Below are 17,933 nucleotides of genomic sequence, written 5' to 3'. Positions count from 1 at the left end.
ATTTGGCTTCTAGACTCTGCTATTTTTCAATCCCACCAGCAATATATAACTGTTGTGGTTTGCCCTGAAGTTATTGTATTTTGATGCTAATTCTACTGTCCCAAGGACAGCTGCCTAGTTAAGGACTCAGAACTCAGGTGACTTCACCAGAACCACCTCTCCATTGAATTTGTAAAGTACTGGTGAGGGGCAGGTACAGGATATAAGGAGACCTGTCATTGGAGGAGAAGGAAGGATGGGTGGGAGAGAAGTTTGAAGGAAGAGGAGGAGACTAAGGGAGAGAGGAAGAGACAGGAGGGAGAGAGGGAGAGAAGCCGCGGCAGGACAAGATGGCAGGTGATGTTAAGATTCTGCTCTGTGTATTTACAGGTTGTTATTAATGTTCTCAAGGGATGGATGGTATCGGGCTTTATATGTTTAAGTGGGCAATTATACTTACCAATTGGGTCAAAGATTGTTGTGTTGTGTGTTCTTTTATGTGAGGGGAACACCCATAAGGAAGGGGAGGGGGGGAGGGGGATGTTTGCCCGGAAACCAAAGAATTATTATTATTAAATAAATTTAAAAAAAAGAAAAAAAAAGAAAATTGGACTAAAATATAACAGAAATGAACAGGTCTGTAAAATTAATTATAGTGATCATAAAACACTCAAAGAAATGCAGTTTAGGCAATTAACCATAGCCTTAACTAATATGTATAAGTATGTGTAATTTTCACAGTGAAAAACATGGTGTGTAATTTCCTTCTTTCTTCTGAATCATAAAATAGTCTACAGATTATTTTTCCCCATGCCCTTGTGTCATAGTTGGTGGCTCAAATGTTGGCCTTTCTCAGGACAGAACTCTGCATATTTCATGATCTGTCAACTCATCATACTGGCTCTGGAGACCTTGTTTATGAAATCTCTCCACAGGGAAATTTGGCTACTATTATTTTGTACAGAATCTCCTGGGATGATTCCCTTGGAGAGTAAGCTACCCAGTAAACAGGCAAAGGGGACTAGCACCATTTTATTCCCCATATAAAAGGAAAGGCCAAGACACATGCTCAGATGTTAATGAGGAACAATTAAGTCAGAACATTACACAAAGGGCTTAGAGAAAAAAACCGAGTGTTAAAAATTGATAATTTCAGGAATCAGTGATAATCACAGACCACTGCAGATAGACCAATCCAACCTGGTGATTCTGGGTTTTTGATTGGATAGGAAATGGCCATTTGTGGTAGGGAAGGGATAGGAATACCTAGGCTGGCATGACAGGGTTCAGAAGGTGTTGAATCAGATTTGCTGACCTATCATTCCTGAGCAAAGGGACAGAGCATTCATCTGGCAGACTTGGACTGTCCATCTCTCTGTCCCTCCAGCCAAAAAGACAATTTGTTTCTATGCTGAGCAGGGTGTACAACTCCACACATTCCAGGGTGATGGGAGGCCTTCCGAGAACTGCTGCTATGAAGGTTCTTACTTTGTACTTCACATCCTTCATCCTGATGTTAAATGTGCCCAACTTCCTTTCAACAAAGTAGGCCAGGATGGTACAGCCAAACTGGACCAAGGGTATCTTCAGCAGAATTGGGAGCAGCCCTGTATCCTGGGTTAGCAGGGATGAACTCCATAGCACCGTTTCTGATACCTGACACTCAAAACTTCAAAACTCTTCCAGGGAAGCAAAGACAATAAAAGATCTTTTACCTCAGAACTGATTATTTAAACACACACACACACACACACACACACACACACACACACACACACACACAACCAAATAGGATTTTATTCTACTAAAACATTTATCATGCTAAATGACATCTACGTTTTAATTAGTTTTTGACTGCGTTTATTTTTAAATGTTTTGTTCCACTGTTGTTGAAGAAATGATAACTACATACCTTATAGATGTAATATTAAGATGAAATGTAAGTTATCATTGAAAAATCTCAGAAAATTTGAGATTGGGTCCAGATTGGCCATAATGTTGGTTTTGTGACTCTGACCTAGTTTGCCTGGTTTTCTGTCTTTTCTTTCTTTCTCTCTTCCACCTCCTAGTCCTTCTCCTTCTCCTCTGTTCCCCCCACCCCGTTTCTCCTCTCTAATTCTGTCTCTCTCTGTGTCTGGATCTATCTGTAGACCAGGATGGCCTTGAACTCACAGATCTACCCACCTCTGCCTCCAAGTGCTGAGATTAAAGGCATTTTACCCACCACCACCTCACATGTGCCAATATGTACAACCTATGTAGAAAAACACAAAATCATGATTGAGTCACTTTAAATTTATAAACACAAAATTTAAATAGATACTTAGAAAATACTATTCTAATTTTTAATTTTTTATATTTTTCTTTATTCCTCAACTTCTATTCTTAAAATTCTATACCCTTTTTAATTTACAATTTTATAGGGTAAACAGAGTCAATAACATGAATATTACTTCCTCATATGCCCCCCTCTACACACATGTGCCTAACATTCTGTGTTCTCTCCTAGAACAGTGAAAGAAACATCCTCATCCCTATATCAAACTAGCCCTTTAACCTGCATCTTCAACCTAAGGCTAGTCCATTCACTTGCACCTTCAACATCAGGCTATACCATTCACCTGCATCTTCCACTAAAGCCCTAAGTGTTATGGGACAGCCCACTTGTATCCTGTAGGATTCTACTTGTCAATCATTTCCCTTCTGTGCTTCATAGACAATTCTTTCCTCTAACTTCCCTGTCATCTTTGAATACACCCATTTATACATATCTCAAGATGTATTCCAAATAAATCACAGATTTATAAATAAAAGTAATATACAACTAAATGAGAACCAGTCAATAACTCACATGGGGACCAGCAATTTTATAGAAATGTCTGAGAAGAATGGGATGTGACCAAACAGTTAATTTAGGGGATTGGAGGTTGTTTTATGATTTAAAAATCAATTTACTTTACTATGTAGTAGAAATGATCCCAACTAAAAAAGAAATCCCTTCATAGCCTATAGTACCCATTCAATTAAAAATTAATACAATCTAGAACAGATAAGGGAATTTCCTTATCATGACCTTGTCTATAGATACCCTACAGAGTATATCAAATGGCATCTGAAAATACTAAATCCTGCTTCCTGGAGCTCAGGAAAGACCAATTCGCACAGAACCACTGTTCGTGTTCAGCTTTGCTCCCATTGCACAGGAACAAAGGACAGAGACCAGAGAGGGAGAGATGAAACCACCATCATTATCTACATGACATGACATGGTTGTAAGTAATGGAAACCCACCGGGGAGGTACCGATGACATTCAGCATGGTTGGTGGAAATAATACCAGTATGAATTTTATTTTAATATGCAAGCAACAGACTAGTATAGAACACAGATTTCATAAAAATATATCATTATCAAAACCATTAAGCATTTAAAACTAAAACTAAAAACAAGTAAAATAGCTCTCCACATCAGGGTCTATGTTAAAATCAGAAACAAAGGGAAAAATTCAAGGGCTCTGTAAATAAACAAAAAACATAAAATGTATAAATTAAAAGACTTACTATTTTAATATGCTCTAAATTCTCCTTGAATTAAGCTATGAGTTCAATAATATCCCAAATAAATATCAATGGTTTTAAAATACAAATTGAAAGTCTCTTACAAAATTTATATAAAATTGACAAGATCTAGTTAAAGCCAACATAATGCCAAAATTACATTGCTGCAAATGAAGTATGAAGCCACAGAGCATGGCTGAGCGAGGGCAGTGAATGAATTCGCGGAGAGGAGTCATGCACATGTGTGTAGTGACTGGGAAGACACCAAAAAGAGCTGTAGTGTGGTTTGCTCTCCGTTTCATTTCCTGAAACTCCCTATTCTATGAGAACAGTGGAGAACGCAGAGCCTTTAATCCTATGGCCCACCTCTCTGCAAAGATGCTCCCTTCCAGCACCTGAAATGCAGCCACTAGCCAACGCGCTGCACATTCATGGTTTGCCTGACTATTCTCTGGCATCTGAACTTCTCCAGTGAATGCCAGATTTACTCCCGACCTAATAACTGTAGTTAGATAATTGAGCAGAAGTCCTAAATTGAATCTGTTTCTCCTCTGATCTCCCATCTCAGTAAGTGACATTGTCATCCAGGTTGCTCTGGCCAACAAACCAGGAGCCATTCTTTCCTCTGTCTTTTAGCCAAGGGGCAGGCCTGTTTTTCTAAGCAGAGTCAATTAGACCATCCCCTAGGACTTTGATTCTTGAGTGGTTGACACAAGGTTAGGAAATCAGTTCGAGCTGACTCATCCAGGCTAGACAGTCTCAAGGGTTTGCACATTCATTTCTATACCTGCATTCCCAGAATCGTCTTTGTTCCTGCTCTTCAGCTCCATTTCTTCATCTAAGTTATCTCTCATAGGCCTGGTTCCCTTTTAGCTCAGTTTTTTGTTTTGTTTTTTTTTTTTAATATTTGTGTTCTGTTTTCTACAAAAGAAAAAGAGCATTCCTAACAGAATAAGAAAATAGAGAGATGATGCATGTGTTATAAAGACCGAGCTAGTCTATGAGACTAACGTCCCATTAGTTCATGAGACAGTCCTTCATCAAGTACATAGGGTACAACTACTACACACAGGTCATCCATAATACTGTGTCTCTGCTAAGTCCTTCGGAGTCTGCCCTCCTATAGCATCCAGGTGCATCAGGGTCATGCCCAAGCATAGTCATTTCAGTGAGGCCAACTTGGGGTTTAGAATATTTTAATATAGACTTACAAACAAAGGCCAAGAGAAAGAGAGTGGTCAGAAGAAAATCAGGTATATTTGACAGCATGGGTGTGGGCTTCTCAGAAGAATCACATACAGTAAAACATCTGAGTGTGGGTACAGTCTATTCAAAAGAGAGTTACTGCAAAGACAAATTCTTTTTAAAGACTTTCACAGCTAGGAGCACTTGGTTACCTCTTGTAGTTCCCTCTTCCACCAGGAGTAAGAATCTCTACCATTTATGTGATCATTTACTCTGGCCAATGCCTTAAAAATATTCCATGTATTGTGGTGGACTGTTTCTAAATTATAGGGGTTCCTCTACCTGACCTGAGATTCTGACTTTCCCATGATCCTCATCAAAGTAGAACCTGCTTCTCTAGCTCAACCTGCTCATATCTCATGATTCAGTTTGGCCAACAGGGAGTAGAAGACATGGCATAGGCAGAGGCTGGAAAAGTATTGCTCATGAAGTGCATCCTTTCATGCTCTTGGGAGTCCTTCCATTGCTTTGGGACAGCACCCCACATCCTCACTGCTGAGAAGACAGCAACAGAGATGACTAGTTCCAATTATCAAGAAGTAGGAGGATTGTTTTGGATGACTGACTCTCCTATCTCAGACAGCTTCAAATAAGTTCTCTCAAACCAGAAGAATTATCTGCCAAGTCTATAGGAAATGAGAAATAAACTATCTGATGATAGGAACTGAAAGTCATTCTACTTCCATGGGGATCTTCACTCAATCATTTAAAAACATGACTCTAAAGAACTACTTTGTACAATATTTTAGACATGTGTTTTGAACATTTGTAGCCAGCTAGATAAGTATTGCTAGTATTCTCAATTATCCATAGAGAAGCCAAGCAAATTAGGGTAACTGGCCTGATCCATAGCTATCAAATGAATTTAAACCTCAAGTTCCTCAGACCCTATGGCCAGCTAGAAACAGGAGTGGGTGTAATTACTACTTTGGGTAGTGCAATTGTTGTGTTGGTGTGATGGAGACAAGATCAATCAACCAGGAGCTAATAGCCTGCTCTCACCACTAAGTTACTTATTTATTCATTCACGAAACAGGTATTTCTTGATCACTTTTTGTGTGCTAAGCACTGTTAGAAGAATCGAAGAAGGAGACCAAGAAAAGCATGCATGCACATCTGCTTGCCTTGTTATATTCCTGTGGGTATGAAAGGTAACGAACAAAATTAATTCTGCTGTCTCACATATTTTGCAAGCAAGAAATCTGCTGAGAATGGTATGAGATAGAAAGAAGGCAGACATGAGGTCCGGTTAACAGATGTGAGCCCAGGCCCTTACAGCTGCTCTGTATAATTCTTAGGGAAACCCCTCAGGTTCTCCAGGTGTAGACTGGACCTACCAATCCCTCTCAACTGAGTTCATTAGGATAAATAAAGACTCTAACATACACCAAAGCTAACATGATAGGATGTCGTTGAGAGGAACTTTGTCAGTTACTGAGGTTTCAGTTTGTGACTCCACAAAACTGAGTGAAGATCATGGGAGGAGTGTCCAGGCAGTCATTGACAGGGCTGTGTGCTCAGCTGTCTCAAAGGACCTTGTGCCATGCTCCAGGTACAGGTGGTCTCTACTTAAAACAGATGAGTCCCTCCTCTAATTTATTAAAACCACACGTGAACCCATTCTGTCCTTGAGGCCCAGGGATCCAAGCGAGGAGGAAGAGAGGCCCCAGAGTGCCTTGCAGCTGCAGGCTTAATCTCAATTAACAAAAGCCACCTGGGGAAGCTACCATAGGTCTATTTGTTTTCTGGCTATGGGTTGCCAGGGCTTGGGTAACAGCCCTCAGGGAAGGACTCACAGGAAGATTGTATTTACTTTTCCTGGATGCCAGCCCTGTCTGGCAGCTTTCACTTGATAACATGTCCTATATCTAAAGATTCTTCCTGATTGGATCCAGCTAAGGCCAACAAGGTTAAATGCTAATTCAAATGTTTTTCCTCCCTAACACCTTGTTCTACATGGGTGAACTTCTCTCCCTGTAACAAGGGTTCCCACGAACCTACTCGTGTAGGGCATTCTACTAAATCCTTCCCCACCTTCCTCACAGCTTATGTTTCAACCAGTGTTTTCCTATTGATAGTAATAGTGTGCAGGTAAGAGTTCCATCCGTTCTTGCTCGTCAACATATCCTCTCACTGTGGGGCTGTGTTATAAGGCGGATTGCCAGATCTAATAAATAGCCAGCTTGATTTGATATTTAGATAAATTCAATAATGAATAATTTTAAAATGTGTCCTTGTGGCACTTGAGACATAGGCTAAAATTATTGGTTGTTTGAAACTCAAAAACTGTCCCACCCACATTTATATAGCCACCTGAACTATAACTTGGTTCTCGTTCTCAGTAGAGAACACACTAATGAAGGAAAGAATGGGATGAATGCATGACAAATCCCAGAAAACTATAAGCAAATACTTTGCTAAAAAGCACATATAGACATATGAAGTATGGTTTCTTCAAGGGCTTAAGACTTTAAGGAATTTTCATTTGTCTATGGGTTTCTTTTTCTGTTTTTCAAATTTATGGCAATAAGCAGCAAAATTTCAAGCATACATATATATGCATATATATTTATGCAAGCATGAAAGGGATACATGTGCACCCACATATGTATCTGTACATTCATACTTCTTAACATTAAAGTAAAGAGTGCTTAAGAAATATTTGGATTTTTTTTCAGCTTAATAAGTGACGTTTTCTGAGTAAAACCCCTGAAACTAGATGCATCTTGAGAAGAGTATTTAATGTAATTTAGGCAGAAAAAGCATAATGAAAAAGCACATTTAGAGAAATGGGCAAGAGTTTTGAACTGGTTGCATCTCCAAAGCTTGGGAAATGTCAAAGTAAATCTAATAGTTAGGCCAGAACATAAAGCTGAGTTATATATAATATTTTGGGGAATATTTAATTGACTTGTATTTGATTTGCAGAATAAAGGGGGAAAATCAAGACCAACTCTAATAAAGAATGAATTAAAGACACTTCCCATGATGCTTTGGAATCAAGCATTTACAATGGACTGTTGGTGACTGGTATGTTTAGAATATTATACCTGCATGGAACAAGGAACAAAAATGGCTAAGAAATACTTGCAAGAGCCTATAGTCTGGGCAACCCTTTTCATCCACTGAAACAGCCTAAGTTATTCATTATAACCATGTCTTCTGAAATGGCAGATCATTCATCATTAAGATCCAGAAGCTTTGTAACATGCTTAGTTGTTTGTTTGTTTGTTTTTTGGGACAATTCACTTAAAACCACTGTGCTTGTTAGGACAGAAAGCACTGCAGGGAGAAATAATGAATGAACTGGCTCTGCTACGGACCTGTGGGGACAGAAGAACTCAACGGAAGGGGTACAGGGTGACATGAAGGTAAAAAGGGCAGTACTAGGAGTGGAGAAGTTTGAGTGGGGAAGAAATTAGGAAGACATGACGAAGGAGATTTGTAGAAGAATAACCAAGGGCAAGGGCGTGGGAAACCATATGGAAACCCATCTCATATTAAAAACACAGCTTCAAAATTGAGTTTAAATGAAGGCATGCTTCACAGGGTAACAATGCTCTTCCTAAAAGTCATAGGATATTAAACAAAACTCTGAGTTCTGGGTGTGGGATTCCTCCTTATATGTTGCTGATCAGGGAGATGACATAAGTACCCCAAACAATACAGTCTACTACCATTGTCCTGGGTGCCCACTAGAGTTTAATGTTAAGATTCTGCTGCTGAAGACAGCATACATTTTGATCACAGGATGTGGGAAAATGAAGCTGAAACTGATCCAGCAGTTTCATCCCTGGTGCTTAGCTTCCATAGTGCTGGAAGGTGTTAGGAAGGCCACCGAAGAAGAAAATTCATTGTCTTACCCAGCTGTAAACAATTTGAATTACAAAAACAATCCACCTGGCAGGATATACACATTGGTGCAATGTGATGGGTTAACCAAGAGCTCTCTGACTGGACTCCATGCCTGCTCTATCAGAGAAACTATCTGCTCCAGTAAACCTGATCAAGAGTTGGTGACTGGGGAAATCACTGGCCCTTGGGAACACACTGCTATTGCTTTGCTATGGAAACATGTAGTCCAGCTGCCTTCTGACCACTCTTATTTATATCCATGGATTAGTGTTTCTCTCAGTCCTTAACACAGAACAGAGGGTCCTTGCCACACTACTCAGTGATTAACGTAGAGACAGTAACTGGTCAAAATGCCAAGGGTAAGGAACTGTAGAGCGCTTAGCCCTGAAGGATTTATCTCTGTATCACACGCTCCAAGCTCAGGGGACATTGTAGAACAGGAAGTATAAAGAATGGGAGAACTAGAGGATGGGAGGAATGTTACAAAAAATTATCTAGAGGGATGCAGATGCTATAGTCATGGATTCACTTAGGCTGTGTTTATTTGGACAAGCCCTGTCAATATTTCTTCATGAGTCTCCATGTATCCAATGAGCTATAGAACAGTTAATGGTAGCTTGGGAAAGTGGTATTGCTTTTTTTCCCCATGGGGTAGACAGAGATAAGTTGCCTAGGCCCCATTAACTAACGACCCTCCCACCTTTGCTCATACAAACAATCCTAATTAAGCTTCTTAGGATGCAAATATACAAAAGGCTCATGGAAACAGAAGGGGCACTTACTGGGAAAAAGAAAGTCCCAGGGAGACAGGAGGAGGAAGGAGAGAAAATAATGGGGGACAAAATGATGAAAATTCACACACACACACACACACACACACACACACACACACACACACACACACGCACACAGTGTTGCCAATGGAAAAAAATCATTTCTCCTTTACTTTCAGGAACGTCTCACCTCCAGGTGTGCTCTCCCCTGTGTATGGCAGAGGTGGGGCTTTCTTATCTTTCTTTCCCATCAATGGAGAGTGCCCAATTTTCCACTGTGAGCTCCAGTGAGAAGAACAAAGGACCAGGGAATATATGTTATAGCAAAGTAGTACTCAACTTATTGGTCTCGACCCTTTTTAGGCTCAAGCGACCCTTTTATAGGAGTCACATATGAGCTATCTGGCATGTCGGATATTTACAGTATGATTTGTAACAGTTGGAAAATTACAGTTATAAGGAGCAACAAAATAATTTTATGCTTGGGGGTCACCACAACATGAGGAACTGCATTAAAGGGTCACAGCAACAGGAAGGTTGAGAACCACGGATAAAGCATGTCTGTAATGCTACAGCCAGCTCTGCACACATGGTGAACAGACTGTGGCCTGGAGTGATAGACTTTCTGAATGTTTTATATTTCTTACATCCCCGCACCCAGGTTCCCTTGCCTGTGCCCACATAGCAAGAAGACACAAAGCCCAGAAGAGGAAAACTCTAGGTGTGTCCTTATGAAGAGTTCTTGGCTCTAAAAAGGGAAAATGAGTTGGCTGAGCTTTTTAAGGAGGAAAAATAAGACTTTGAACAAAGGGAGGTTGTGAAGTGACAGCACCTTGTCATTTTCAGGGTGGGGAGAGAAAGAGAGGATATGATGATTGCTAAGAAAGGGAAAGCTGCTGCATCCATTTTAGCATCTTCCATGGCAGCATTTTGAATAGGCCACTCTAAAATACTGATTAGCAAATACACTGAGGCTGTACCAAAATTAGACTCTTAGGAGGTCTGAGTAGTGCACAAATTATAATAGATCTATTTCCAAGTCACACAGAACCATCTTCTTTTCAACTGAGAGGCACCTAGCACATTGTGGATGGAGCAGACTGTGTTCAGTAAAGATGGATGGAGGGAAGCTTTGTGCATCGATGCCTCCGAAAGGATGTGCTCCAACACATAGCGAAATCTCAATTATTTTTCCATTAGCATTCTCTGGATAAAGGCTTTCATTTTCTTTGCTCCTGCTGGCAAGTTAGAACTGCTTGGCATGCATATTTAAATAATAGTCATACTGAGTTAACTTTAAGATCCAGCTCTTAACGTAATAGATGCATTCAATGTGCAGTAAAATGAGAAACATAAAGCTCTCGATGCACTGAAAAGTGCTGGAGGTAATAAACGTTCTAAGCTTCTCGTGTGTTCTGAGCCTTGGATTGTGGTAATGGCTTTGAGACCTGATCCCGGAGAGCTAATGTGTAACCACTGTTGTGTTAATTCCGTTTACACTTTTGGCTGAGGAAGACAGCACCTGACTTTACCAAGTCACTGGTAATATAAAGTAGAATAATAAAATATATACCTATTTCCAAAGTATGTCTCAAATAAACCAGCCTGTTACTGTTTATCTTAAGGAGAAAGTGTTTTCAACAAGCCCCAAAAATAAACTTCATGTTAACCAAGGAATCTATATTTGACACCCAAAGTTTCTACTCTTCAATTTATTGGAAAACTCTATCTGATTAAAGATAACAGATCTGAGCACATTCCTTATTGGTTCATGCAATTTTCAAATTCTTGAACAACTAGTAATCTCAGGGGCAAGGGGGTTATTTATTCCGGACAAATAGAAAACAGAACCTTTTGAGCTGAGATGATTTAGTAGATAAGGTGCTTGCTATACAAATTAGCATGAGAATGGAAACTTGGATTCCTATAACCCATGTAAAGCTTGATGCAGTTGCGCACATTTGTAATCCCAAAAGGTCAGATGGGAGGTGGAGACAGGAGAATTCCTAGAAATTTGTAAACCAGCTAGTCTGCTGCGCATAGCAATAAACAAGAGATTGTGTTTCAAATAAGATAGAAAAGGCAGACAACCCAAGGTTGTCCTATGACTTTCACACTAGTATAATTACACACAGACTTGGACACACACTCACAGGCACATATAAACTTAACACAATGTACATGCATTCAAACACACATTACACTCATACATTACACATGAACACGTTTAAAAAAAACTTTGGTGGTGAGATTGACTACGATGTGCAAGGTCCTGGATTTGATTCCCAGCACAGTAACAAAATAAAACGAACTTTTTTCTCTCATTTTAACACCAAAGCCATGTATAAACCATTAAAGAAAACCATGAGGATGGTGCTCATCAAGTACTCATGATGCAATTGGCATAACTGTGTTTGTGGGTGGATGGGGGAGCCATGACTCAGAGCTGCAGCCAAAGCACTTACCACAGATTCACCAGGAAAGGGTGTTCTAGGCCCTGCATGATCTGGAGTTCTTTGAAGACATTCCTCACTTCATTCCGCTCCACACACTTCTGTTTATTCATGTACTTCATGGCGTACATCTTCTTGGTATCATTCTTCTGCACAATGCAGACCTGATGATGTAAACCCAGTGGAGCAAGGTGAATAGGGAGGAGGAAGAGTGTGGTTGAGAGACACAAGGTGAGACTTGTTCTTTAACATGGCAGAGGGGCATTAAAGTTCTTACCGCACTCACCGTAAGGATTTCATTTTATTTCTCCATGTATTTAGTACAGCAAAAGTTGAATTTCTATTTGCTCATATTATCTTGCCTGCTTATGCTCCTGGGATCTTCAAGACAACATTTAAATCTGCTTCCATGTTAAGACCCTCCTGATAATAAATAGCATCCCTGATCCTCCTTTAAATGGTTACAATGGATATGACCCGAAAGGTAAGATGGGAAACACTAGGCGAAGAGTCTCTGCCCAGCATGGGTGACGTAATGGGAAAGACTAAGCACAAGGAAACAGCTACACAATTGTCCATGTCTCGAAATTCTGTTAAAGGCCTATATAGTCACCAAAATAAAATGCAAATTTAATATGAAATCATTATTGTATCTTAAAGTATGTCTCCACAGAGAAACTAATAGAACACAAAACATTGTTACTGAAAGCTGGACTGTATATATTTTTTCATAATAGAATTTTGGAAATGGCAAATTGGGGAAAATATAGAAATTAAATGGCTTCTTTCCCCATGTAAAAATTAAGTCTCATGCTGATATGATAACTCTTACTGGAGAATTTGCAAAAGAAACTGAAATCTTAATCTTCTTTAGGGTAAAAAGAACTCCCCCACTCTCCTGATAGTAGGAAGATTTGACATGAACAAGATAACCCTAAAACCACACTTGGTTCATTTTGCATTTGACTTTCATTGCATGGTGGTAACAGTTTTATAAAAGTGCTTTCTAAAATATTTCCAAGTTATATTTCTTTGTAACCCCAACACCTCAGGAACCACACCATTCTCCAACACTCTGTGACCCAAATCTCTCCCGGAAGCTGAACAATTCAGTTCTTACCTTCCCAAAACTGCCCTTCCCAATGGCTCGCAAAATTTCAAAGTGGTCAAAGTTGACTGTAAAGCAAAAGAATGCAGAGCATCGGAGTTATTATAAACCACGCTTTAGCAGTTAATTGAAGAAAAAGCATAGGGCTAAAGTGAAGTACCTTATCTAAACTGACACATCAAAGTATGCTAACGAACCAATTTACTCATAGAAAATGACTTATCAGTCACTAATCCCATGCAACCATAGAGTTTAGAGAGTATTAAGAATGTGAAAATACAAAGTCGACCTTTGGGAAGCCTGTAGTCTGGTGATATTGTTTAAAGAATGAGGTGCTTTGAGATGGAATGCTCATAGTAAATAATAAATGGCAACTTAGAAGGCACTCAATTCTGAGAAGGACAGAAGCAGAGGTCTGTCTCTGAGAATACTGAACACGGATTTGTAGACAATGAGGGAGCACATGACTTCCTGTGAAGCTGCTGTATTTTCAACTTTCATCTCTGCTTGCTTATTCTGTCGCAACTTCACTCTCTTGTACCTAAATGATTTCAGTTTCGCCAACTCAGAAAATCTTACATCCATAAATTCACAGAATTAGCTCATCTCCAACGTACAAGCAGGGATGTGTACAAAAGTTCACTGTGCTTTACAGCTGAGATGTTCTGCACATGCTCTTTTGTAACTACAGTGTCTCATGATGAAAAGAGGTACCCAGTATAAAACACATTGCCTTTCAGGTTTAAGCTCATAAAATAATTCTGTATGAGACCAAAATTCAGACACTCTGGCTGGTGGCAGTCTTTGGTTTTTTGCTCTGATGACCTTAAGAAAAAGTATTTGAAATAAGAATTTTGGCAAGGAAATAGCATGAAACAATAGAAAGTATCTCTTTGAAAGAAAAATTGCAGTCAGTTATTTAAGGGCAAAGTATCAGGGTACAGTGTATATGACGGGAAAGATTCAGTTCTCTCTTTCTAAAAATATATGCTCCAGGGATCCAACTCGGTTAGTCAGTCTTTCTTACTCACTGAGGATTCTGTCCAATGGTCTCACAACCCTTAAAAGACCTATTTTCTGTCTTTATCAGCAACAATTAGCTCATCTCCCTATAAGGGGGAAGAAAAATTGTCTGGACTTCCAGCATCATCACTTCTGAACTTTGTTTTTTCCTAGCACAAAATCCATTTAATCACATAAGATCATTTGCATTTTACGAGTGATCAGTCCTAGGTTTAGACCCTATACTGGCTAGTTTTGTGTGTCAACTTGACACAAGATGAGGTTATCACAGAAAGTGAGCCTCAGTTGTGGAAATGCCTTCATGAGACCCAGCTGTAAGGCATTTTCTCAACTAGTGGTCAAGGTGGGAGGACCCAATCTATTGTGGGTGGTTCTGTCCCTGGGCTGGTGGTCTTGGGCTCTATAAGAAAGCAAGCTGAGCAAGCCAGTAAGTAACATCCTTTCATGGCCTCTGCATCAGCTCCTGCTTCCTGACCTGCTTGAGTTCCAGACTTGACTTCCTTTGGTGATGAACAGCAATATGGAAGTGTAAGCTGAATAAACCCTTTTCTCCCCAACTTGCTTCTTGGTCATAATGTTTGTGCAGGAGTAGGAACCCTGACTAAGACAGACCCCAAATAGTAACATGATGTGATAGAAAATGCAGCCTCAGTTTCTCCATATGCCCTCCTGTAAAAACTGACTAGATGAGAAAAGCTCTTTCCCTAGAAGGTGCTCCTAAAGCTATTATATTCTTCAATTGATGACTCATCTACCACAGCATGCTCTGCAGGACAGACTGCCTGTCATTTTGCTCACAGTGCTATCTCTGCAGCCTTAGAATTTTACCCATTGAGGCAGGTGAAGCTGTAACTCTCCATAGTCCCTGTGGAGTCCAGCATACTGATTTACACAAGTTTCTTCCAGCAAACAAATCAAAGTAAGCTATAAGAACACTCAAGAACCCCCAAACAATTGAGTCTTATAAATATGAATAATGTGAACATTGAGCCATTTCAGGGCACAGTTTGCTGTTAGTGAAATCCCATTAATAAGTTAAAAAACAGGTTTAGCATTCATAAGAAACATTATATATTTTTTAAATTGGATAGAAAAGAAAGTGCCAGGAACTACTCAAATGGGATATGAGCATAATGCTATCACCTCTGAAATTTTTATTTTACACATTTGGGTAGATATGAAATTTTTGGTATAAGCCTTACATTGGGCGTGTTATGAAAATAATTTGCAAAATGCTAATTTTCTCTCAAACTGCACATAGACATAAGCAAAGCAATAACTCTTTCTACTCAGTACCCGCATCTCAGGAATACATTATTTACCACGGTCACATTAAAGGAAATTAACCAGGATTTACTTGCAAATCCCAGATTTTATATTGAGCAAATCTAGCAAGTCACTGTGACTTTTTCCTCTGTCTGCCTAGCCTAGGAGGCTTACAACGTCTCTAAGCACACAGCAAGTACCTACCAAGGAAGCATGACGTCTCATTGTGACATTAATCTATTTCAGGAGCCATGTCTTTCTCTAAATCATTTTAAGCATTAAGTGAAAATAATAAATGATTACATGTCAAGTTTCCTGATAACTTTATATTGGCAAAACTGCCTAATTTAATGTGCCTTTCCAAATGTCAGTGCTCAGAAGAGTCTAAGGAAAAAAATACCTTAGAGATAGAAAACATATCTTCTGTCTCACCAGCGAGGAGACAGACTCCACTCTGGTGCCAGGCCACCTAAAGTCTCCCCTTCCTGGAATATAGATAGCTTGGGGAGAAAAATTGTTTAATCAGAAGTGACTGGGATGCTGCAGCGATGGCTCAGTGGTTAAGAGCACTTACTGCTCTTCCAGAGGACTCAGGATCGGTTCCCAGCACCCACATGGCAGCTCACAACCTTCTGTAACTCCAGTGGCAGGGGATCTGATGCCGTCTTGGATACTCTATGCATTTCAGGCATACACATGGTACACAGATATATATGCAGGCAAACACCCATACATATTTTTAAATTATTTTAAGTGACTACAAAACAAGCTCTAATTCTACTCCTCCTATACTTCCTCTAAATGCTTAACAGTGCAATCACCAGTGAGTAGGAACGTTAATGTGAAAATACAACCAAGCCAGTACAACAAATCGTAATTGACACAGGACCTTAAGAGACAAATTCAGAATTGTCGTTTTCTAACAGAAATCCCACAGTGTTTCAGACATACAGTGTTTGCCTTTCTGATTCTGGACCCAGGCCCTTAATGCAAGTCTTCCCCCTTGGTTTAATGTTGTTTTACTCCAAGTTGAGTATCAGGAAGAGCAATGTGGAACTTTTCCTCTCATTTAGAACTGTTTTTGAATCAAATCATGCTCCCCAAGATTTTCTCTAAACAGAAACTTGTTGGCTTTAAGACACATTGCTGATAGTGTTATCAGTTCCTTTACGTCTCTTACCCAACCTCACAATCTCAACATTTTGTGAAACTAACACTGTTGTAGGAAGAAAAGGGGACCATCCCCTTCTAGAATGTGAAAAAAAATACCCTGACATCAGGGTTTGGTAGAAGGACATTCTAGAAAGCAAAGCAATGCATCTTCTCCATTCTATTTTGAGATAACAATATTTGAAAACCTTGATTCCAGCCTTCGGAAGTAGCAAATCGTGAACATATGTGAGTCTATTGAGAACCAAGTCCCACAAACTGCTTATGTAAATCTTCCTATTGATGGTAGAACAAGGACACCAGCTGTGTGACCCTGGACAAGTTACTCAGTCTTTCCAAATCACAATGTCCCATCTGTAAAATGGAGCTAATTAAACCCAACAGGCACGAAGCTTCCAAGATGAGACACTGTAAGCCAGAAGTGTAGTGTCTGGCTCCCTGAAATCTGAAAATGACAATCACTTTTAAAACTGCAATTATTCAATGGAAAATGTCCCTTACTTCCAAAGTTTCCATTCTGTTCCCACAATGCAACCACTGTTACACATGCTAGGGTGTGCTTGAAGGATTTTTCTCAACATGCGTGGGTTCCTTCCTGGCAGGAGGACAGTACACTATCAGTCGGACAGGAGCAGTTTTCTAGTAATTCTACCATGTCTGTCCATTCATACAACATCCTACTCATTTGTTTCAAAATACTGAAATCACTGATGACTATTGAAAAATGTATTAATTACCTACTAACAGTAATACTACCCCAGATATCCTTAATGGGCTTTTGTGTGTTAGTAGGCTTACTTTATGAGAAGAGAAATGCTGGCCAAATGTATGCCAAGTTTCTAATGTCAGGATGTTGTCAGTAGCCTTCCAAAGATACTGCCCCAACTCCCCTTCATATGAGTAACATACAGGTCTTAGCTAAGGTTACTATACCTGTGATGAAAGACCATGACCAAAAGTAACTTGAGGAGGAGAGGGTTTATTTCATGTGTACTTCCATATCACTGCTCATCACTAAAAGATGTCAGGACAGGAATGCAACAAGGCAGGAACCTGGAGTGGAAGCCAATGCTGTGGAGGAGTGCTGCCTACTGATTCTCCCTCCTTGTCTTGTTCAGCCTGCTTTCCTATAGAAGCAGGACCACCAGCCCAGGGATGGACACACTCACATGGTTGTCCACACGGACTGGGCTGTCTCATATCAATCACTAATAAAAAAGTACCCTATAGGCTTGCCCATAGACCAATCTTATATAGGCGTTTTTGCAGTTGAAACTCCCCCTTTCTGATGTCTATTCTGGTCAAGTTGACACAAAACTAGTCAGTGTGAGGAGGTCATTTTTAACTTGCCAACACTACTTCATATAATTGCCTTGATTTGACATCACATAAAGATGGGTGCACTGACTGACTTTATTTCTGTAATGAGTGAGGCTGGATGGGTATTTTGTATATATTTTCATCAAACTGCCTATTCCCATATTTTGTCAATTTGAATTATTTGT

General features: G+C 39.8%; 1 protein-coding gene across 6 annotated transcripts in view; it reads right to left on the bottom strand.

Annotated features, from left to right (window-relative positions):
* Stk32a (serine/threonine kinase 32A) overlaps nt 1–17,933 on the bottom strand; it is a 181,149-nt gene that overhangs the window by 135,938 nt on the left and 27,278 nt on the right. For all 6 annotated transcript variants that reach the window (XM_087593221.1, XM_087593224.1, XM_087593220.1 and 3 more), the window contains 2 exons: nt 12,982–13,037; nt 11,874–12,025 (listed from right to left, as the gene is read on the bottom strand). In XM_087593221.1, the coding sequence (XP_087449347.1) occupies nt 11,874–12,025; nt 12,982–13,037 (208 nt within the window). The remainder of the gene's footprint in view (nt 1–11,873; nt 12,026–12,981; nt 13,038–17,933) is intronic.

This window comes from Rattus norvegicus, chromosome 18 (assembly GCF_021556685.1).
Source record: "Rattus norvegicus strain SHRSP/BbbUtx chromosome 18, alternate assembly SHRSP_T2T, whole genome shotgun sequence".
Lineage (NCBI taxonomy): Eukaryota > Metazoa > Chordata > Mammalia > Rodentia > Muridae > Rattus > Rattus norvegicus.
Note: the sequence above shows the minus strand (reverse complement) of the source record. Positions and strands in the feature narration are given on the sequence as shown.